General features: G+C 39.0%; 1 protein-coding gene across 1 annotated transcript in view; it reads left to right on the top strand.

Annotated features, from left to right (window-relative positions):
• Positions 1-23193, top strand: part of Samd12 (sterile alpha motif domain containing 12) — a 421073-nt gene that overhangs the window by 171856 nt on the left and 226024 nt on the right. Inside the window, exon 3 of the mRNA XM_051202548.1 lies at positions 6122-6251. Coding sequence (XP_051058505.1) covers positions 6122-6251 — 130 coding nt within the window. The remainder of the gene's footprint in view (positions 1-6121; positions 6252-23193) is intronic.

Genomic DNA, 23193 nt, shown 5'->3' with positions numbered 1-23193 from the left:
GAATTGGGATTCAGGGAGAAAAAATCTGCGTAAACGATACAACAGCTCTGATTTGAGTTCAGTTCATTTGAAGAAGACTCAAGAGTCTAGATTTCTGTAAGTTCATCATAAGTCAATGGTGTGACTCAGTAATGATCAATATTTTAGCTTGTCAGCAATCAATTTTATTTTTATAGTCAAAACACTGAGGATGCTGCCGTGGAGTTTTGGGGGGGGGCATATGAACAAATTACGGTGGGCAATGGGGAGTTACATTTTCTAGCACATTTGAAAAAGCTAACAAAGTTATACTATGGCTTTGAAGTATTACCCACGTTGCTTCACCATTGCTGCTCTTCAGGAGCTGTTAGCAGAGGGGATCAACACAGTGAGAAATTATATCATTCTGATGATGTTAAAAACGTGGCTGAAGGTAAAACAATGTGAAATAACAGTACACGTGCATGCATTCCTTCAACCAGGAGGATATAAGCTCTGTTTTTGTTGTTGTTGTTGTTGTTGTTTTGTTTTGTTTTGTTTTTTTGTTTTTTCCCCTGGGAATATTCTGACAGGGGTTGTCTTCTCTTTGGGAGGCCTGTGTCTTAAGAGCTTTCTCAGCCATAATATATTTGGTTCCAAACAAAGAATAATCATAGGAAGTGAACTTCATGTGCCAGAGAGATAGGTCAGTTGGTAAAGTACCTGACTTATTTGTAAGCCTGAGAACCTACATTGGATCCCTGGAATTCAAATCTTAAAAGGAGGAGACAGATGAATCCTTGGGCTTACTGGTCAGCCATCCCAGCCTGTTTGGTAAGTTCCAGGCCAGTAAGAGACAAGTCTCAAATAACAGGATGGACAGTATCTAAGGAATAACACCCAACATTATCCTCTGGCGACCACATGTATATGTACCTATACACATATACACACCATAAAATAATAGTAAGTAATAAAATAAGTGAACGTCATAGGCTGCCAACAGAATATAATAGTTAAGGGATAACTTCACAATTTTCTATACATCTCTTTCCATGAAAGAGTTAAAGTGGGCATTATTATTGTTAAAAGGTTAGTTAGTTCAAGTATTGATTGAGTATTTTATGAACTATCACAATTTTTTGGTGTTTAGAGACTGTTTCATGAATGAATGAACATTTAAAGCCATCAAAGTAGACTCTGACCATTTATTGTATGTAAAAGTATGTTTCTTTCTCTTCTTTCTTCCCTCTCCTCTGTCTTTTTCTGTAGTCTTAAGTGTGATAGCACAGGAGCAGTCAACCAAAGAGAACAGGGAACTAAAGGGAGGGTATGTGGTTTGAATAAGAATGACCTCCTACAGACCCATATATTTGAATCCTTGGTCCCCTGTTGATGGAACTGTTTTGGAAGGGTTAGGAAGCATAGCCTTGTTGGAGGAGGTGTGTCACTGGGGAATGGTTTTCAGGTGTTGAAAGCTCATATTTTAACCAGTGTGCTTTCTGCTTCATGGTCATGTCACAAGATGTAAGCTCCCAGGTACTACCCCAGCATCATGCATGCCTGCTTGCTGTCATGCTTCCCACCATGATCCACGATAGTCATGGACTCTCGCTCTTTGAAACAGTAAACCTCAAATAAATGCTTACTCCTCTAAGTTGCCTTGATTTTGGTGTCTTATCACAGAAATGACAAAGACAGGGCATTACAAGAAAGTAAAAAAAGACGCTCCTATAGCTTGCCGAACTGATATATAATAAGATGCTGACATCACATGTACCACTTTCTAATAGTTGTCTATGAGTCTCATTTTGTCCCACCAATGACTATAATAAAAGCTGCCAAGTTCTCTGATTTTTCTCAGTCAACCATTTAGGACTCACACAAACTCATCCAGCAGAGCCTTTACACAGTAGTTACATTCTTGTAATTACGGTGTTCTCTTATAACTCAAAACCAAGTAAATTAAGAGAGAATTTGTATTGGAAAAAAAAAAGAGGGAGTAATTAGATTAAAAAATAAAATTTGGCTTTAAATTCACTTTTCAGTATGTTCTTTCAATACTAAATTTATTTCAAGCATTTAATTATTTCATTACTTAGCAGAAAAGCTTCATCTTTACCTTGGGAAGCTCAAAATTTACCATTTAAAACCACTTTCTGGCTAAGCACAAATTATAAATTACTATAAAACACAGCTGAAATTATTGCATATGGACAAATTAAAATTAAAAATCATTTGCAAAAACAGTCATATTTTGCAAGCAACCTTTCCCTCAGGCTATGAGTCTTGCATAAAGTCTCCCTGCATAAGAGAAAGTAAAAGTGTCTGAAATGCATTTTCACTTTGTCAATATAAAGACCAGGGCTAGTTCAGATAGGAAATGTCTGGAATCCTGCTTCATGTCACAGAGCACAGAGGTTAAGATAATAAACTGCCTCGGGCCTCTCTCAGGGCAGCAAAACAAACCAAAATTGTCTCTGGAGTTGTAAATCGAGGAATGGTGCGGTAAAACTGAGCATGCAGAAAGAAAACCGGGGTAAATGTTTTTTTAATGTTGGCCGTTGGGCAGGATTTTTTTTTTCTATTAGTTTACTGTTCACAGCAAATATGAAATGCTTTGTCTCGGCTGTTTGAACTATTATTATTTGGGTTTAGTCTCTCGCTGTGAGGGAAAAAGAAGACCTAGCAGCTATTTTAAAAATGAGAAAATGATCATCTAGTGATAGATACAAAGAGGAATGTGAACACTGAAAGGCAGAGAGAAGGAGAGCAGTGCAAGGATGTGACACCTACACACCTCCTGCTGTTACCTTCTGCAAGGGTCAACATGCTAATCTCATGTATGGGGCTAGATTTAGCCTGTTGTTCCAATTTATACATAGAAGCAAACTTGAAGCTCTTCCAGGGCATCAGGTTATGGTATTCATTCTCAAAACTCAGTTGAGGTTGGGATGCAGTTAATGGGATGCTGCTACAAGGCACTACGGCCAAGGATCATCTTGGTGTTACAAAAGAGAAGTGGAGAGAGAATAAATTTTAAAACTAGTGCAGACAGGGGGATTGTCATTATGACTCATTAATGCTACCCCTTAGCAAGCTAATGTGTAGAAGACTAATAACAATTTAATAATGCAACCATGGTTAAGAGTTAGCTGATAAATAGGGTCATGACTTTTAATCACAATTGATTAGAGAGACATTAAACAGTGAATTTTAATGACAAATGGAAATCAGCCCCATCCCCCATTCCATTTGTCATATATCACTGGAAGTTCACACAATCTGGAGCTTGAGTTTACTCCTTTTAAGCAGATAACACCAAATTCATACTTAGTTTTAATAGAATACGTTAGAAGGAAACTTGAGTGTTAGCTTTAGAACCACTGAGTTTCTGATGAAAAGGAACATATCTAAGAAACGCGTCCATGACAGGATGGTGAGGTTGCGCTCTGCGTTGACTTGACAAGTTTGAGTAAATCATCACCTGGAGCCCAGCTGAGGGACTCAAGCCCCCTGTTCCTTAGGAAATGAGCAAGTTAAAGGGTGACCTTTCCAGATGGAAGTTTAATGTATTGATGTATAAGCAACTTCATCCTCCTGCCTTCCCTGTCCTAATTTACAGTCTTCTCTGACTGGTTTATAGGAGTCTTCAAAAAATCTGATTAGCTTTACTTTTTCGAAACTTGCAGGAGTTTCAGGGTAATGATGTGTCAGCTCTAAACTCATTCAGCTAATCTGAGGGGAAAGTTTTAGAGTAGGAAAGAGCCAGATTCAGAGGTGCTGACTTGTGAAACATGCTACAAAGTACACTTCTACCTAAGAGCTCTCAAATTCTAAGTTTGTTTTTTTTTTGGGGGTGGGGGGTGAGTGTTGTTTGGTTGGTTGGTTGGTGTTTGTTTTTTGTTTTTTTTTTTTTTTTCACACAAACGGAAAGAATGTTGTGATGGACAAAAGAAAAAGACTCAATATTAACATCAAAACAACAGCAGCTATAAAAACATATGCTCCCTTGAATTTTTCAAGAACAAAGTTCTCCTCTTTCATCCATCGGGATTAGGAAAAAAAGTCCATAAACTTTCAAACAGAAGAAAAAATGGCTGCCTCCTTAGGTGGTAGGCAGAGGTGGCCATATTTGACTGCACTCCATTTGTCAGGATGGTCACATACCTTGCTGAAATTCAGTGGCTAAAAATATTAGCCCCTAGTAACAGAAGTGATGGCCATCACATCGTATAAAGTATAAGCACATATATGTAAAAGTACCCATATATTTTTCTATTTTGCTAAAATATATTCTGATTAATTTGATAAGCACCAAAAATTATTACATGTTGTCTTCATTACTTTTCTATTGCAGCAATAAAACACAATTAACCATTATAAACTTGTAAAAGAAAATGTTTAATTTGGTTTGTGGTTTCAGAGAGTTAGAGCCCGTGACCATAGGGAAGGGATCACTGAGAGTTCACATCTGGATCCATAACTAAAATTCAGACAGAAATAGATAGGGAAAGCTCCGGACATGGCTCTAGTCCGTGCCCAGTGGCACATCTCCTCCACCAAGCCTAATGCTCCTAACCCAAGTAATTGTACCAAGTATTCAAATATAGAAGTCTATGAGAACCTTTTACATTGAAACTGCCACATATAGCAAAGTAAAAAGTGAGAGCATCATTTGTAATTATTTTATATGTAATGGCCCAAGGAATCATCCAGTTATTAAAAAAAAAAAAGAAAAGTACTACCTGAGTATTTACCGCAAGGATTTGCATTTTCTATCTCCCCATCTTTTGGTGAATATTTCACTATCTGTACCATTCTCTCTTAATAATGTTTTCTTAAAATTGGAACTTTGAGCAGTAATTAAATATTGCTCAAAAGCAAACTAGATATTACAAACCAGAAAATATATTTTGTGTCATAATTTCTTCACCACAAATAATAGTTAACAGTAAGTAAATAATTGCAGAAAGAATAATTGCAGGTTAGACCTACTGCTTTTTGTTAAATATTCTAAAACCGAAGCAAGTCTTTCTCTGTAAAATAAAAATAAAATGTTCACAAATATTTGGAAGATATCATTCACACTCCTGCCAACTTAAGGCCTTCTCCTTGCCTTAATCTAACAGGTTGAAAAAGGAGTAAAATAAAATAATACCTACACTCGGTACCAGTGGAGCTATCTTAAAGAAGTCTCAATATTTCAGCTCTCCTTTTTTGACAAATATTGAAAACAATAAAATCATTGACATAGGAGCTTTCAGCTAGCCTAACTTCAATTCTTGGGATCCATGAGGAAAAAGACAGAGCCAACATTTAGTAATAAATGTATTTGCAATCAACCATTTATCAAAGACTGAACCTTTCACTTCCTGTTTTATTTTTCACTTTCTAATTTTTATTTTTCTTTACTTATGATCAGTTCCCTGGGAGATGCAGTGAGCAGTAAAAGGCCTTGACTAGTTGGCTTCTATATAAAGCCTAAGGACTCTCATTATCTTATTACCATTCCCTGCGTGCTGGCAGAATTGACTCCTTGCTTTCCCACTGTGGCATGACTGATGCTCCCAGGCTTCATGGGACCACCCTGTGTCCAGAGCCCCCAGGCACACTAGCACTTTTTAGTATGCTGGTATCTAAAGCCGCTAACATTCAGTCCTGAAGTAATTATTCTCACCTGCTAGGGCAAGCTCTGTAACAGGTAATAGGGATGTCAGGGAGGAAACAGAGATGCTTCCAGCAACCACAAAGGCACTTGACAATGACTACTTTACCCCCAAACCTTAAGTACCTGCTTAGAAAACCTATTGTGTTGTTGCTACAATATTTTAAAAATTCCACTTTCTAGGAGGTTTTCCAGTACAGATAATAACTCAAGAATGGGTCGAATGTTCATTGCCTTTTCTGCTCGCACCTTTTCGTGTGTGTGTGTGTGTGTGTGTGTGTGTGTGTGTGTGTGTGTGTGTCTGTCTGTCTGTCTGTCTGTCTGTGTGTTTTCACTATTGACGAAGGTTGCTGAGGTTACAAGGAAACAAGAGCTACATCTTTCTCTTCAGGGAATTCAGGCTATAGCCTTTTCCAAGCATGCTAGGATGTTGAACATTAGTGCCTTTCCTGGAATAGGGCCACATTAACAGACATCCTTTCCTTTTCTCCACAGTCAGCCACGGTGAAGCTGTCAAAACCAGTGGCCCTGTGGACCCAGCAGGATGTCTGCAAGTGGCTGAAGAAACACTGTCCAAATCAGTATCAGATCTACAGTGAGTCATTCAGACAACATGATATAACTGGTAAAGTCTGCAGTATCTGAAACATTCCCCCTTCCCCTCCTCTTCCCATCATGATGGCTTTTCCCCATGCCCATACAGCAAAACACTATTTTCCTATTGAAGTTTCCTGCTATAAGTTGGCTCTAGAGCAGGCAATAAACTCCAGATCAGAGAAGCCATGATACTGAACGAATCGGGTGGTTATTGGAGGAAAGCGGATTTTTAATACGTAATGCAAGTATATGGGGGGGGGGGAGTGGTGGATCCTAGAGTAAACAAGAATCCATCACTTCTAGTAAAGAGAAGGGAACAGTCAACTTGGTTTTAGGATTGGTGTGGGGATTTTGTGAAGATGAAGACTTTCTATGTGGGAGAATCTTTCCTTTTCCCCACCCTCCCACCCCCATAAATCAAGCCTATTGACTTTTTTGATTGATTAGCTACATATGTGCAGCTAATGATGTAAAAGAATCAATATTGGAAGTCCCTTTCCTTACCAAACCAGTCCTGTCCTGTCAGTCATACAGCCGTGATGCACACTCTGCTTTGTCCCCACCTGAGGTTGCCTAAGTGTCTGAAGTGATGCTGTACTCCTTACCGTCACTGAGATGAACACATTTAAGTCACATAGTAAAACTACTTTTCCATTGAGGTTATTATACAGCAGTATTTGGAATCAGAAAAGCGGGAAGGTAGGATATTCTGGAAGGCCTTTTCAATCACGTCTCTCAGCAGGGGATGGCATGGATAAGAAAGTCCCATCCCCACCTTCCTCCCCACCCCCACTAGAGTGAGGAGGAACATACGTGGACTTGTCTGGTGCCAAGATTCCACCTGCACATTGACAGCTCTCCTCCCCACCATCCTTCACAGCTATGCCTTAGACAGACAGGACTGTGGAGCACTGCTCTAGAGGAAGGGATGCTTGAGAATCAGGAGTCTGGTCTAGAACCTTTCTTTCCTTTAATAGAAACCTGAACCCCTAGTTGAAAACATTGCTTCCCATGGGATTAACAAGTAACCTGGACACCAAGCCTTTCCCCAAATCCATGTTCTACTCTGAGAAAGAGAAAGAGTAGTCTTTCTCAGTCTGCTCACTTCTGTTACTTTGGAAGGAGATGCCTGAAGGAAAATGTACTTCCCTTGAAGTTCAGTTTTCCAATGCAACTCTGCTATCTGGAGCAGATCTTCCACCTCCCTACATAAAATTTGTCTGGGGGTTCTCAGAGTACAGTCAATGGCATCCTTGAATCCTAGAGAAATAAGGAGGGGAGTGTGCCAGACTGAGGGGAGGGTAGTGAAGGTACACAGCCTACTCAGTTTCTACATTTCACTTTCTAGTTCCTGTCTTAAAGTATATGAACAGCAAAGGCCCACAGAGGGTCTGTTGATCTACTGCAACAGTGATCAGTCCATTAGGAACCATCCACCAGATAGCAGTTATCTCCATTAGATAATGGCTGCTTATGGTCCTTTAATTCCTGCATGATGGTAGTGGAAGCAGTGGTATCACTTTGTGTGTGTGTGGGGGGGTATTCAAGACAGGGTTCCTAGGTATACCAGCCCTGGCTGTCCTGGAATTCACTTTATAGACCAAGCTGGCCTCGAACTTACAGAGATCTGCCTGCCTCTGCCTCCTGAGTGCTGGGATCAAAGGTGTGTGCCACCACCACCACCTAGCTACGGTGAGAATTATGACATGCACTCAAGAGCCAGATGTGTCTTCCGGAGACTTATATAAGGAGGGTAAACAGTACCTTCAGACTAAATGACTTCAGAATGGAGGAAATAACCAAGTGCTTGGCTAAGTGATTGAAATGGGATGAGGTGTGGGTTAGTTGTCAAGCTGCTCTAGACAGTGTCTTTGGTCTCCACAAAACACCTGTGGTGTCAGTAATCCACTATACGGGTCTGAGCTCGAGCTAAAGCTTCTTACTCCAGCAAGTTATTAAGTTATTCAACCTCACTTCTTTGTCTCCAAAATAAAGATAGTACTTAAAAACATTACAAAGTTGTGAAAATAAAATTAAATAATATAGATAAGCCACTAGGGCAACCCTTCTACCTGCAAGACTATGTTCTTATTTATGTCAGGTCTTACCTGGAATTGTTAAAAAAAAAAAAAAAAGAAAGAAAGAAAGAAAGAAAGAAAAAGAAAAAAGAAAGAAGGAAGGAAGGAAGGAAGGAAGGAAGGAAGAAAGGAAGGAAAAATAACCCCCTGACTTTAAGATCAACCTATTTCTATCAAAGAAGGCAGGGAATTACTTGGGGACTTAGGAAGAGAATGATTTCAGACTAACATTTGGTCCATATCTTTTGGACACTCACCTGTTTTTTTTTTTTTTATAGAGTATTTTTTATTTAATTTTATATAACAAAGTCCAATTAAATGAAAACAAACATTTATACACAATATTTGGGAATTTGGGCGTCGTTCTTTCCAAACTACTTCCTGCTGGTAAGGGGCGCTGTCTTGGGGGATTCGAAGAAGATTCAGATATCCTAGCTGTAGTCTGTAGGGCTGTTTTGTCCAGCTGTTTGGAATGTAGGATCAGCTTGTACTCTGTTTCAGGCGGTCTGGTGTGATCAAACCACATTAGTCTGGAAGGAATCCACATCTTTTCATTTTCTGTGGAAACAAAAATAGAAATACTTTTCCCCAGTAACTTGTTCTTCAACTTAAATTTTGGAGTCAAAGCGTTTTTTTTTTTTTTTTTTTTTTTTTTTTTTTTTTTTTTATTTTACATGTCGATCCCAGTTCCCTCTCCCTCCCTCCCTCCCACCCCCCAAGCCCTCCCTCCCTCCTTCCCTCCCTTTTGCCCTCTCTACCCTCTCCCATGCACTCTAAACACCCTCCCCTCCCAACCCCCCACCACAATACAATATGTAGGGGAATGCCATCCAGTTGGGGTCATGTAGATCTGACAGGTCCTGTGAAGTAGGGACTAGGGCTTCTCTCCTATCTCTAGAATAAGGCAGTTATCCCTCCATGGGGGATATGTTTGCAAAGTCCTTTTGTGCACCAGGGATACATCCTGGCTCCACTGTCTGAGGTCTCTTAGACTGCTCAGACCTTCTGGCTGAGACCCATATTCAGGGGGGTCCGAGTCAGACCCCCTGTTGGCTTCCCAGCTATCAGTCTAGTGGCCCTTAGCTCCTCCTTGTTCAGGTAAGCTGTCTCTATGTACTTCTACCGCATGGTCTTGTCCTCTCCATCTGCTTCTGGGTTCTAGTTTGACTCAGTGTTTATGTATGGGTGTTTGCTCCTGTTTTCAACAGGCATTAGTTGAGGACTCCATGGAGAAGTTAGTTGTTGATCTCACTCTCTGGGAAGGGCATTTATGATAGCCTTTCCACGGAAGCTGAGATTGTTAGTTGGGAGCAGTCTTGTAGTTCCCTCGACCTTTCTTTGTGGACACTCACCTGTTAAAAGCCAGAGAACACTGCTCCCTTGCTCTCGGACCTCTGCTCTTCTCAGGATGAACATATAGTACGTAAATCATCCAGATTCCCATGTGACCAGAAACTAATTTCCAGAATTTATATCAGTCTGCAGTAGCTAGCTACCTGACTTTGAAAGCTGTGGGAACTCCAGTACACTTGGAGTCTGTGATGATAACCAGGGAAGGGAAGTTCATAAAAAATAAAAACAGAGCTAAGATCATAGCTACATTGGTAGACTTTCTAGGCAGTCCTTCACAAAGCCTGGGATTTGGTCCCCAGCATCATATAAGCCAACTGTGGTTGTACATACTTATAACTCACCATATGGGAAGCAAAAACAGGAAAATCAGATGTTCAATGTTACCTCAACTAGCTAGTGAGTTACAGGCTAGCCTGAGATACATGAGAGCCTACCTCAAAACAACAACAGTAACCAATTAAACTGTAATGTAATGGCAAACCTCAAGAGCATATGCAACCAGCAGAGTGACTTGGAGAAATGACAGAAGGAAGGGGTCAAAGCCCAGAGATGCAGCATTCTCGTGTGTTCAGTGCACTCCAGTTTGCAAGAGATAGTTCCAATACCTCCCTTGTGGTGCTGCTGAGAAAATGGACCACATCACAGGAAGCATACAATAAATGTGGACTGGGGCAGTCTTCCTATACGCTGTCCTGATTTCTGAGAAAACAGACCACACCTTTAAGCCGTGTTGATCTAGCTCTATTATACTGAACACTGGGAGAGCAGTGCCCGAAGGGGAAACAAAACAGTTTGGGCTAGTATATACCCTGTGTTAATCTGAAAGGCTATGAACAAGATTATTTAGCTGTCTGCTGAGGGATGCTATTCATTTATTTCTCTTAAAACAAAGATAAACAGGTACTTGCTCACTGGGGGAGCATGCTCTGTCAAAGTAACATAAAACACAAACACCCCGTGATTTCCAGGCAGCCAGTCCAATGATGGTAATTAAAATGAGCGTACATTACATGGACAGAAGGGGAGAGGCAGTAGGTGGGCGTCCTCTGTCAAACCATCGTCGATGTTCTTTACCCCAATCTTTAAGACACAGTAACTGCTTGATGTCACACAGCTAGTCTCTGTCAGTAGCATGCGAGTGATGTTTAGCATAAAGAAAGCATCATTGGGAAGATTTAATGGGATGGTGTGTGTGATGGGCCAAACTTAATGCCGACAAATAGTGGGCTTTCACCCATTTAGCATGTGTTTATGGAGCATCTACCACTCAGTGGGTTTGAGAAATAAGGAAATATGGTAACTGTGGATCCATGTGGTGGGAAAGTGTGTGTCCTTAAAATACCGTTACACCATTGTGTTATCTAATTCTAATGGAAAGAGCTGTTTCACAAGTCTGAGTTTCAGATAACTAATAGTGCACTAACCTCCTGCTTTTGTCTGCGCTTCTACTTTAAATGCTGATTTTAATTACTAATAGGTTATTAATTACTAATGATCAACAGTAGTTTGGAAATATTTAGTGGAAACGGCTATGTTTTGAAGATACTATATTTGCCTAACCATTTCATTGGTTACTCTTCTGTGGCCAGTTTCTAAGCTCAACTTTGTCATAGGTATACACAAAAGAAAACAGATAATATTTTTTAGGGTTGGGTATGAAAGACTTTGAAATATACCTGTGGAGAAAAAGCGGGGACTTTGGTAGAATAAATTTCTATCCATTTACATGTAAATTTTGTTCCACAAAAGTTTGCTTGGTTCAGCCTCTGTGGAAAAGTGAACTTGGCCTTGCATTTGCCCATTGATTTCAGCCATCCCAACCTGTAATTGTGTCTGCTGTTGGGTTCTTTTTGGAACTAATTATTGCAACATATATGTTTCCTCAGCAGTGAATCAAGTAAAAATCTCAAATACATACTAATTTTTGTATGGGGGAATGATTTAAGCTTTTTCTTTCTTTTTTTTTTTTTAAGACAAGGTTTCACCAAGTGGCTTATCTGGAACTTGCCTGTCCTTAAACTTACAGCACCTTTTGCCCTAAGTCTCTGAGTGCTGGGATTGATTGGAGGACTGTCCCAGCATACCTACCTTTACTTTAACCTTCCATTTGGAATTTACACATAACCTTAAAACACTTTTGGACTTGTACTTTTATGAGCAATTCCACAATATTAGTATTTTTTATGCCATTGTTTCAAGGACATTAAGTTATAGCCAGATTTTCAGCTCAGTTTTTGTAAAACCTAAGAAGAGATATATTTTTAACCCACCAATGCTTCCAAGCTTTTGTAAATTTTCTATTAAGAGTGCTGATAATTCCATTGTGCTCAGGGACACCTGCTATTTTATGTTTAATCAGATGAGAAGTTACTTGTGTTAATTCCCTGCAGACACATTCTTTAAAAGAAGTAAGATGGTCAGAACACTGGAGAGACATTAAGATATATAGATTGAAATCATCAGATTAGGTTTGAAGGAAAGAAATCCACCTCTTTTTCTCCCCTTGCAAGATTCTTTCCCTAGCTTCCTGGGGCCTGCTTTGGAATGCTGATGAAGAGGCTATGTTGGGACTAGGTGTAAACTCACAGTCAGCTTTCAGATTCTCTTTCATGCACAGTTAAGACTCTTTGCAGGTTGGAGGAGACTTCATCCCCTGGCTGTGCCAAGTATTCCTGTGGTAGCTGCTAAGTCAACCTAACTCCTCTGGCTTCAAACCCAGTACCTGTGGGGACTGTTTCCCCTGCCAACTTTAAAGACTTATTTTCATGAGCAAAGCACTTACAATTTCCCAGAATATAAAATATTTTTAATAGCTACCTCGAATAAATGTATGAAGGATTTCTGGGTTTGTGTTGGTCTATTTCATGCAACAACTATGTGTGTGCTTTATATGTCTGAAGGAATAGAGATCTTTTGAATATCCCTTGCACATGTTTCTTATTGATTTTCCTATCTCTAAATAGTCTCCCACATGATTGATGAATCCCTCTAGACTTTATTGTTTTGAGGGAGTGGGAGGACTTCTACTATTACCTTCCCCAGGTTTAAAAGAATCCCACTGAGGATGATGGTTAACACAGAAACTTACAACTGTTCAAAATGCAGAGAATAGACATTGTAGAGTGCATGGCCACAACTGGGACATCTATATAACACCCCCTCCCTCTAAGGCTCAGTGACCATTGTTGAGAATAAGGCAGAAAGATTTTTAAGTCCATTTGTGGACTGAGTTTTTCTCCTGCCTGGTCCCATAGCCATTTAGTCCCAAATAAACACACTGAGGCTTATATTAATTTTAACCTGTTTAACTCATGGTTCAGCCTTCTTACTAGCTAGCTCTCTCTTAATTATTAACCCATTTCTATTAAACTGTATTGCCACAAGGCTGTGGCTTACTCATAATGATCTGTAATATTACTCCTTTGGTGGCTACATGGCCTCTCTTTGGTGAAACTCCCTCTGTTCCTCTTTCCAGAACTTCTAGTCTGGTAGCCCTGCCTATACTTCCTGCCTGGCTACTGGCCAATCAGCATTTATTCACCAATCAATAAGAGAAACATATATTCACAGCATACAGAAGGACATGCCCCATCAACCATTGGTTTGAAAAATTCAGGAAAAAAGAGTATTTTCTGAACGTGATAGGACCACTTGCACTGATGAACTCAGAGCAGCTGTGGTTGTTTGTGTAAGACCCACACAAGATGAAGCTACTCAACATCCATGAAAGAGGAAAAGGAACCATGAGGGTCCCCGCCCCCATTACTAAGCTGCTATGAACCTTTGGTGACATCAGGAGTAGTCAGGGTCAGATTTCTTTAGGGGTGTGGCTCCTGGCAGACAACCACACTATATACAGATGCTCCCAAACACAAGAGTATATGGACAGTACAAATTGGAGTTGATGGGTTATTTTTAAGACATTTGAGATGGAATAGAGATGGTTACAGATCTGGAGGAAGTTAGCAGAGGGAGTTTGAGATGAATGTGATCAAGCTACAGTTTATAAAACTCTCAAAGAATCAATAAAGTACTTTTAAAGTAGGCTAGTGATATTCATGTGCCTAAAATTTGACAGTTCTGCTTATACTGTGGAGTTGAGAGAACCACTTTATCTTTTTCAATCCATTTGAATATGACTCTATGAATTTACTAGCATTGTTCTATAAAGTGCTAATTTTTTGAGCCGTTTCACCCCTTTAATCTTTGCTATTGTCTTCTTTTATTATGGGTAGTTCCCATCCCACTTCCTTGTTAAATGTCACTAGTTACCATGCTGGCCTAAAATTTTGCACTTACCACATGCCGGGTAGAGCACTATGGCCAATAGTTCTAGAATACATGTTCTTCATAAGTTTGAGGGAATTTTGCAACCCAATATACCATTGAGGCCATAGATAAATGAAGGTCACAACTCTGAAATTCTGTACTTTATATAATATTCTCTGATTGTAGCAAAATTAAAGTGCAACTCATTTAAAAATATGTCTGTGGGAGAGATGGCTTGGCTGTAAAGGACACTCTTTGCTCCTTCAGAGGACTTCAGTTTGGTTCCCAGCACCCATGTAGTATATTACAAGTGTCCATAACTTCAGTTCCAGGGGATCTGATACCCTCTTCTGGTCTCTATGGGAACCAGGCATACATAAGGTTTACACACATCCCTACATGCAGGTAAAACATTCACACATGTGAAATAAGAATATATAATTTTTTATAAAATATGTAAAGTTAAAAAATAAATACTAAAAAAAGTAGCCCTTTATGACATCAAGTAATTCACAGTAGTTAGAAATTGAACATGTATGTATATAATTATGAGGATGAAGAAGAAACCACAAGACTAACTGGAAATTCTTTGGAATTTGATGGTAATTGGAACAATTTCATCAAATGCTTATGGGTATAGCTGTGGTAGAACAGAGAGGGCAATTATAGCATTAAATAGCTATATTAGAAAGGAAGAAGAAAGACATTAAATGAATTAAATGTCCATCAAAAAAAGTTAGGAAAGGTAGAACACACCAATGCCAGAATAGGAGAGAAATCATACATTTAAGAGCTTGAACTAATGAAGCTAAAAATGTACACACCATAAAAAATTTACAAAGTGGACCTTTGATCAATGCCTAGCTAAACTGAACAAGAAAAAAAGGCAATACAAAGGAAGTAGTTTATCCCTAAATTTTTAATAATTTAAATATGATTATGTGATTAAATAAATGTGCTGTTATTATGTGATATAAAATATGCTTATGCCAATACATTTAGTAGCTAGCATATGAGAAATGTGTGTGAATATGCTTATGCCAATACATTTAGTATGTTTGAAATATGCAAATTTCCCCAAAATTGTTGACTTAAAACTGACTCAGGAAAGACAGACAAATTAAGTAGCCACATATTTCTTAGTGAATTAAGTTTATGCTTAGAATTTGTCACAAAGAAAAAGTCTAAGCCCACAAATGTTTCTCAGTATATTCAAGTAGTTGGTAATACTAAACATTCCCATCACTTCAGGAAGTTGAAGGAAAGATGTGGCAGGGAATCCTTCATCCTTCAAAGCTCAGAATAACTGTTAGCATAACAAGAAAAAGGTACAAACAAGCTATATTAATACATGCAATCATACACTCAAAATAGACCTAAAAAAAGTTGCCAAAAATATGATTTCAATCTTGAATGAAGACGCCACAATCTGCTTCAAAAAATAGAGTATACTTTCATTGTAATAAATGTACAATAAAAGTGACAAAATTTAACACATACATGATATACATGATAAAACATCTCTGATATAGAATAAACAAAATCTTCACAATAAATAGTATCTATAATAAACCGCTAGCTAATGGTTTAAAAAACTTTTTATTTCTCTCCTATATCTGAGAGCAGATGAGGACAGATTCCACTGCCAAATATATACAAAATATTATGAGTAGGAAACAAAATAAGTAAAAGAATTAAAGGCACAAGGATTATAAGGGAAGAAGTAAAATTATTATTTTATTGATGACACCTTATTTAGAATATCAGGACACAAATAATCAAGGGAGAAATCTTACAAGAACTATTAATTTAATTTTGGAAACACAGAAAATAAGATTAATATATAAAATTAATATAACACATATATAACTATTCAGAGAAAATTATAAAACATTGCTGAAAAATTGAAAGTCTAAACAAATGGTGTTATACCACATTTGTGCATAAAATTCTCAACCTTAAAATGTCTATTTTCTCCAAGATGATATATATCTCTATTATAATATCAGAAATGCAGAGAGTTTTTTAAGTGAAATAAACACATTAATTTTAAAATGTATGTAGAAATATTTAATGAAGCTGGAGTAGTGAAAATAATTTAGAAAGAGTTTTTTGTGAGCTTGCCCACTTGATTTCAAGACTTACTAAGTTGAACTACATATAGTAGTGGAGTAAGGACTAGCTTCTAGACCAATAGAACTGAATAAAAATTATAGAATTATACTTACATACGTGTGACCAAGTGACTTTCAAAAATGATACCAGAGAGAGCTGGAAGATGTCTTCATTTGGTAAGTTGCTTGCTCATGAAGCTTGAGGACTTAAGCTTAACCCCCATTACCCACACACAAACCAGCCAGGGGGGCATGTGCCTGCAATCCCAGCACTGGGGGAAAAAAGAGACAGGAGGATCCCTGAGCTAACTGACAAGGAAATGTGGACAAATCATTGATCACTGAACTCAGTGAGAGAGCCTGTCCGTGTCAGTTACTTTTGTATTCATGTGAATGAACACCATGGCCAAAGCAAACTTAATGAAAGAGGTTTTATTTGGACTTATGGTCCCAAAGGGTAAGAGTTCATCACCATCACTGCATGAAGGCTGAAAAAGCAGGCTGAGAGCTCATATCTTAAACGGTAATAAGGAAGCAGAGATAAGTGTCTGGGAATGGCAAGGGGCTTTGAAGACTCAGGGGACAAACTTCAACCCCTCCTAAACCTGCACAAACAGTGCCAGCAACTGGAGAACAAGTACTCAAACCTCTGAGCCTGTGGGGTACATGTGCATTCAAATCATGACTGTCTCAAAAAATAAAAGTGGGAAGTGAGAAGACATGTGGGGTCAACCTCTGACTCACATATGTATGCACATATGCACACATCCACTAATACATAGAGATATCTAAACACTGATGATATCAAACCCAGCAAGAAAGACCGATCTTATCAATAAGTGGTACCAGAAAACTTCAACCCCTGTTATAATACCTGAATATAAAGTCTAAATCTATAAAATTCCTAGAAGAGTGACACGAGGGGGAAAAAACTCTTTATATACTTGGTGATAGTTGCAGATTCACTAACAAGTCCCCCAAAGCACAGCTTGCAGTGAGATTGACAAATTTATCCAAGTTAAACCTCCTATTCTTCTAAACATTCATCAAGACAGGGAAAAGGCCAAGTCAATTCAGGATGGAGGCAGTTTTTAAAGAGTACTTACAATGCAATTCATAAGACATGAAAGCACAGGAAAGATTATTTGAAGAAAGGAAGTGGCCCAGGTGAGGGGGCAGGGGATGGGAGAGGGCAATGGCGGAAAGGGAATGAGCAAGAACAAAATGTAATAGCTATCTGCATGAAAGCGCCACGGTGAAACCCATCTCTTTGTGAGCTAAGTTTAAAAACTTAACCTAAAATCTTTCTGTCAAGAAAGTGCTTACAGAGAGAATACATAAATGACACTTTGAACTTAAGGCAAATAACTACTGATCCACTACCAGAGGCCCCATAGACTGCCCAGTCCTCCTAACTAACACCCACATTCAGGGAATCTGGGTCAGTCTTATTCTGGTTTCCCAACTATCAGACTGGGATCCATGAGCTCCCCCTTGTTCAGGTCAGCTGTTTCTGTGGGTTTCTCCAGCCTGGTCTTGATGCCTTTGCTCATCACTCTTTCCTCTCTGCAACTGGATTCCAGGAGTTCTGCTCAGTGTTTAGCTGTGAGTATCTGCTTCTGTTTCCATCAGCTCCTGTATGAAAGCCTCTGGTAGTGGGCCAATATTTATCCTTTGGGAGCCATTCCACATAGAGGGATACTCCCTCAGCCTAGACATATGGGGGAGGGTCTAGGCCCTGCTCCAAATGATATAACAGATTTTGAAGATCCCCCATGGAAGGCCTCATCCTCCCTGGGGAGCAGAAAGGGGATGGAATGGGGCAGGGGAGCAGAGGAGGAAGGGAGGATGAGAGAACTGGGATTGACATATAAAACAAGCTTGTTTCAAATTTAAATAAAAAAAATTATAAAAAAAAAAGAAGGCAAATAACCCAATCGCTGTGCACAAAAGATGCCCTTAGGATGATGACACTTGAATTGACAATAAGCAACGTACTGAGGGAGATGGAAGCAAAGCCATATTGAGATGCCACTTTACACCTGATATAATGAAAAGTTCAGACCCCAGACTAGGACCAAAGTGCCATAGATATCATAAAAATGAATCTTTGTCCATTTTGTGTGCACAGTATAGTACCATATGTCTAGGCAACTTTAGCTTTTAGAAAGTTAATCCCAATTTAAGATGATGCTTCAGTTCTGTTCTGAGAGATTCCTTCAGGAGAACTGAAAATAATCCCTAATAAAGGTTTTAGCCCACTAATACTTGATGGAGCTTTACTTGGAATAGCCAGAAAGTCTCACCAACCCTTATGTCTATCAAGAGGGAGCAGATGAAATGTGATATATCCACCCTAACACAACCACTCAGAGTGAAAACCAGCTGAAGGTCAGTGCAAGGTTTTCAGCACACATTGTACTGATTGTGGTGCGCTTAACACAGAAAAAGCATGCAGTGCAGGATTCTAATTGTCAGAAATTCTGTGACAGAAATGATCCACCTGTGGTTAGAGTGGTCAAGTCAGTAAGTCCTAGCATAGAAAGCAAATGGGAACAGACTGCAAGGAAGAGCAAAGGGATTTTTTTACAATGGTGAAAATATTTTATATCTTTGCCAGAAGCATCAATTTGTTATTTCAAGTATGTGGAACTTGTCGTATATAAGAGTTATGTATCCATCAGTTTGGCTTTTAAATATTTATTTATTGTTATTTTGTGTGTAATGAGTGTTTTCTCAACATGTGTGAATAGGCGCCATGTGCATTTCTAGTCTCCTTGTAGACAAGAAGAGGGCATCAGGGCGTGAGATGCCCTGGAACTAGAGTTACAGATGATTGTATAGCATAGTATGGGTACTGGGAAACAAACCCTGATCCTCTGAAGTAGCAGCCAATGTCTTCACTGAGCCATTGCTCCAGGCTCCTAGGAAGGTGGTTTTTAAGAACTGATACACTTCTCTGAAATTTCAAACGACATACCGATTTAAGAGAGAAAATGACAATATCATCTTACATGCTTCCATCCTGGCTATAGTGTCACTTATAATCAAATTGAGTGGATATTGATTTTAGAATCATCTCTGTGTAATAAAGTTATTTACAGAAAGATTGAGTTTGTAAATCCATTTTATGCATTTCTTTCCTCTGGAAAGAATAATCTGAATATACAAAATCATTCTTATAAAGAAAGGCATAGACTTGCCATTTGTGCAAGATTACTATCTCCGAAGAACAAAACTTTGCTGTCTTCTTAGAATTCTTCTAGATATCACTGATGAGTTAAATTGCAAAACATTTTTCTAGAATATATGCTTGTCACATTTATGTTTTATCCATTAATATTTTTAAATTAAAACTACTCTCACATCATCTTAGAGAGCAGTTTTTGTTTAAAAACAAAACCTAAGATTTAAAACTGTAATAAATTTGGCCATAAGAAAAACGCACATCATTTTTATTTCTCCTGTTTTCATCGCAGAGCACTACCACTAACACAGAGAAGCTGCCGTTCCAAGGGGAAACATTGATTTTTCAAATGCAGGATTCATTTATTATTAGTAATAATACAATGAAAGTTGCCTCTACTTGAGCTATTTGTTTCTTAAGAACAGCAAGAATGGGTGGACAATAGAATTGTCCTGCTTGGAAATTCCTCTGACATCTTTCATGTTAACAGTTGCTTCTAGGTGACCCTGTGCAGGCTCTTAACTGAGCAATGAAAGTGCTGTGTGTATAAATGCCATGCACCATCCAGCTCTGTGCCTGGAACTGACTGTTCACTGTGGAAGAATAAGTATCTCTTAACAACCTTACATGTTGTTACTGGTGAGGAAGAGAGACTTGGCATTCAGGAAGTCACTCAAAATATGTGGAGGTGCTTGCTGAGCAGGTATGCACCATCACACACACACACACACACACACACACACACACACACACACACACACCAGCTTGTTGTGGGCACCAGGTGGTTAAACTATGGTAAAAGGTTAGAATGTTGCCTGGCACATGGGGGCAGTAAACATTGTTAATTTTTATTTAATTTTTTGAGATAAGATTTCTTTGTATAGCCCTGACTATCCTGTAATTCACTATGTTAACCATGCTGGCTTCAAACTCATAGAGACCCACCTGTCTCTGCCTTCTGCATTCTGGAATTAAGGGCATGTGTCACCATGTCTAATTCCCATTATTACCATTCTTAATCTGTATTTAATTAACTGATAAGCATTTAATGGGCACTGCTGCTTGCCCATAATTTCACTGAGGAAGATAGGTTAGACCTGTCCCATTAGGGAAGAAAGCAAGGCATCACTGGTTCTGCAGTGTGAGTCTGGAAGGAACCTCCTCCCATCCATCTTCTGTCTGTTTGCACAAGAGTAGTCAGAATAACAGAGCTGATTTGCAAAAGAGAATACAACTTTCCAATTACTTGATTATGTCCAGAGCTAGGTCACATTATTCAGGGAAATGAGAACATCTGTTTTAATGGAAAATCCATAGCTTTCCGTATTAGTTATTTTTCTGTTGCTATGGCAGACTATCTTAACCAAAACCAGCACAGGGAGGAACAAATTTAATTTGGCTTATGGTCTCAGAGGAATACAGTCCACTGTGGCTTGAAAGACATCACTGCAAGAGTAAGAAGCTGGCTGCAAGAAGCAGAAGGAACAGGAAGCAGGGACAGGCTGTAAACCCTCAACGCTGCCCTTGGTGATTGACTTCCTCCAGAAAGGCTCTACTTCCTAACGGTTTCACGTCAATTAGAGACCAAGTACTCAAATACACGAGCCTACGTGGGACATCCCTCATCCAAACCACAATGACCATCCATTTCCAAAGAGCAACTTGAATGTCTTATGAAGATGGACTTTATACATTTACTGTTCTCCAAGCAGACTTTGTTTTTCTTGTCACTAGGTAACCTCTATAGTCTCCTATCAGAATGTCACAAGATACTAGATCAGATAACACCAAGTCTGTGTCAATATTGAATATTGAGTTGTCTGCCCCTTGAAAAATAAAGTCCATTTTGCATGAGGTTCCTTCGCTGTCCCCACTTGCTTTTTGGCTCATTTCCTTTTAATTCTATTTTTTTAAACTAGTCACTGTGTTAATTACAAATTTTGTCTTGTTTGGACTTTGTATGTTTGGAGGAAAGTTCTGGACTTGTATCATCAGAAAACCCCTAGCTTGGCTTTCCTTTCCTTTTGAAAATGATAAGTCCCACACACTCATCAGCACATAGCTCCAGACTACATGGCCATTATCTTCATAACTATATCTTTTTTAAAGTTTATTTTTAATTTCATTTTGCATTCCAAATGAAGTTTTCCCTCCTACCCCTCCTCCTGCCAGCCCTTGCTTCACCCACCCCACACACACCCAGTCCAACCCCTCCATCCACTCCTCTCACAGGGTAAGGGCTCCTATAGGGCAGTTGACAAAGCCTGAACAACAAAGTTGAGGCAGGGCCAAGACTCCCCCCTAGTCCCTCCTGCATTAAGGCTGTGCATGGCATCCCACTGACAGCAGATGTCCTTCTGTATGTATACTATGAATTTATGTTTCTCTTATTGGTTGGTGAATAAATGCTGATTGGCCAGTATTCAGGCAAGTAGTACAGTTGGGGCTACCAGACTAGGAGAATGCTGGGGGGAAAAATGCAGAGTGTGGCCAAGGAGATGCCGTGTAGCTGCTGAGGGAGCAACAGGGTCGGGCATCACTGGTAAGCCAAGACAAAATAGTGGAAATACATAGTTTAATAGAAATGGGTTATTAATTAAGAGAGAGCCAAACAATAAGAAGCCTGAGCCATTGACCAAACAGTTCATAATTAATATAAGCATATGTGTGTTTATTTGGGACAAAACAGCCAATGGACAAGCAGGACAGAACCTCCATCTATATTCCACCATAAAAAATGGGCTCCAACAAGCTAACTCATGTACCAGGAATAGATATTGGTCCTTCAGCCAGGGCAGATAGAGCCAGCTGCACAATTGTATCCCACATACAGAGGGCCTACATGGGGTCTCATGGCATCTCCATGGCTTTCAGTCTAGAGTTCATGAGTTCCCATGAGTTTGGTTGAGCAGTCTCTATAACTTGCCCCTTCACAATCTTGACCTCCCTTGCTCATGCATTCCCCCTTCCTCTCTTCAACTGGATTTCCATAGCTCTGCCTGGTGCTTGGTTGTATCTCTGCATTTGGTTCCATCTATTACTGGATGAAGGCTCTATCTTTTCTAGAGCTGTGGATCATATTTTACTGGATTAGGCATTTAGAGACAGTCAGATAACTTGACTGATGACTCTTTTATTCTGGGTGTCATCATTTGTGGTAATAATCCCTATATAGCTTATGGTAGAAGGCACTGAAGTCCACATGTGGGAGCTAATTATATTTAAAATATTATGGAATTGCCATAATGATGTGTAACTGTCTTCAAAAGGTCTTAGCTAGCAGCACTCTTAAGAACATATTGTTTAAACTTCTATGCCTCCCATTGAGATTTTCTTTAATTACCTTATTAGCTTTAGGATAATGTTACTGTTAGAATAAGCTTGACAAGGTTTCTATTTTTGATAGCTATGTACAATGAGAGGAAAAAATTCCATTGCAATTTAGTGCAGTCCATTGAGTATTTACTTGATGTAGCCTTAACTAAACCTTTCCTAGTCTTGGTTTTTCTTTTCTTGAAAATATGATTATGGCAATTCATCTCACAAAGCTGGTATCTGCTCTTCCTAAAAATGAGCTGTATTTTTATTAATTCTGTACAGAGTTTTGTAAATCACTTTTGAAGTAGTAGAAATTTATATAAATGCATTATTTGTACATGCATGTATGTGTTTATGTATAGATGTGTTATGGTTATGATAGGAAACATCTCAAAAGGCTCATATGTTGGATGCTTAGTCTACAGAAGGTAGAGCTACTGAGAGGTGATTGGATCATGAAGACATTAACCTCTTGCATGCATGAATCCATTGATAAATACAATCTGAATGGGCTATTACAAGATGGAGTCTGTGGATCTCTCCCTAAAGAGCTATCCACTGTTAATAGTGTATCCACAGTGGTGTAGCTGTTAGTTAATTGCCCTTGCTTAGTGCATAATGCCTCCTCCAAATATCATGCAGGAAATTCTA

This window comes from Phodopus roborovskii, unplaced genomic scaffold (genome assembly GCF_943737965.1).
Source record: "Phodopus roborovskii unplaced genomic scaffold, PHOROB, whole genome shotgun sequence".
Taxonomy (NCBI): domain Eukaryota; kingdom Metazoa; phylum Chordata; class Mammalia; order Rodentia; family Cricetidae; genus Phodopus; species Phodopus roborovskii.
Note: the sequence above shows the minus strand (reverse complement) of the source record. Positions and strands in the feature narration are given on the sequence as shown.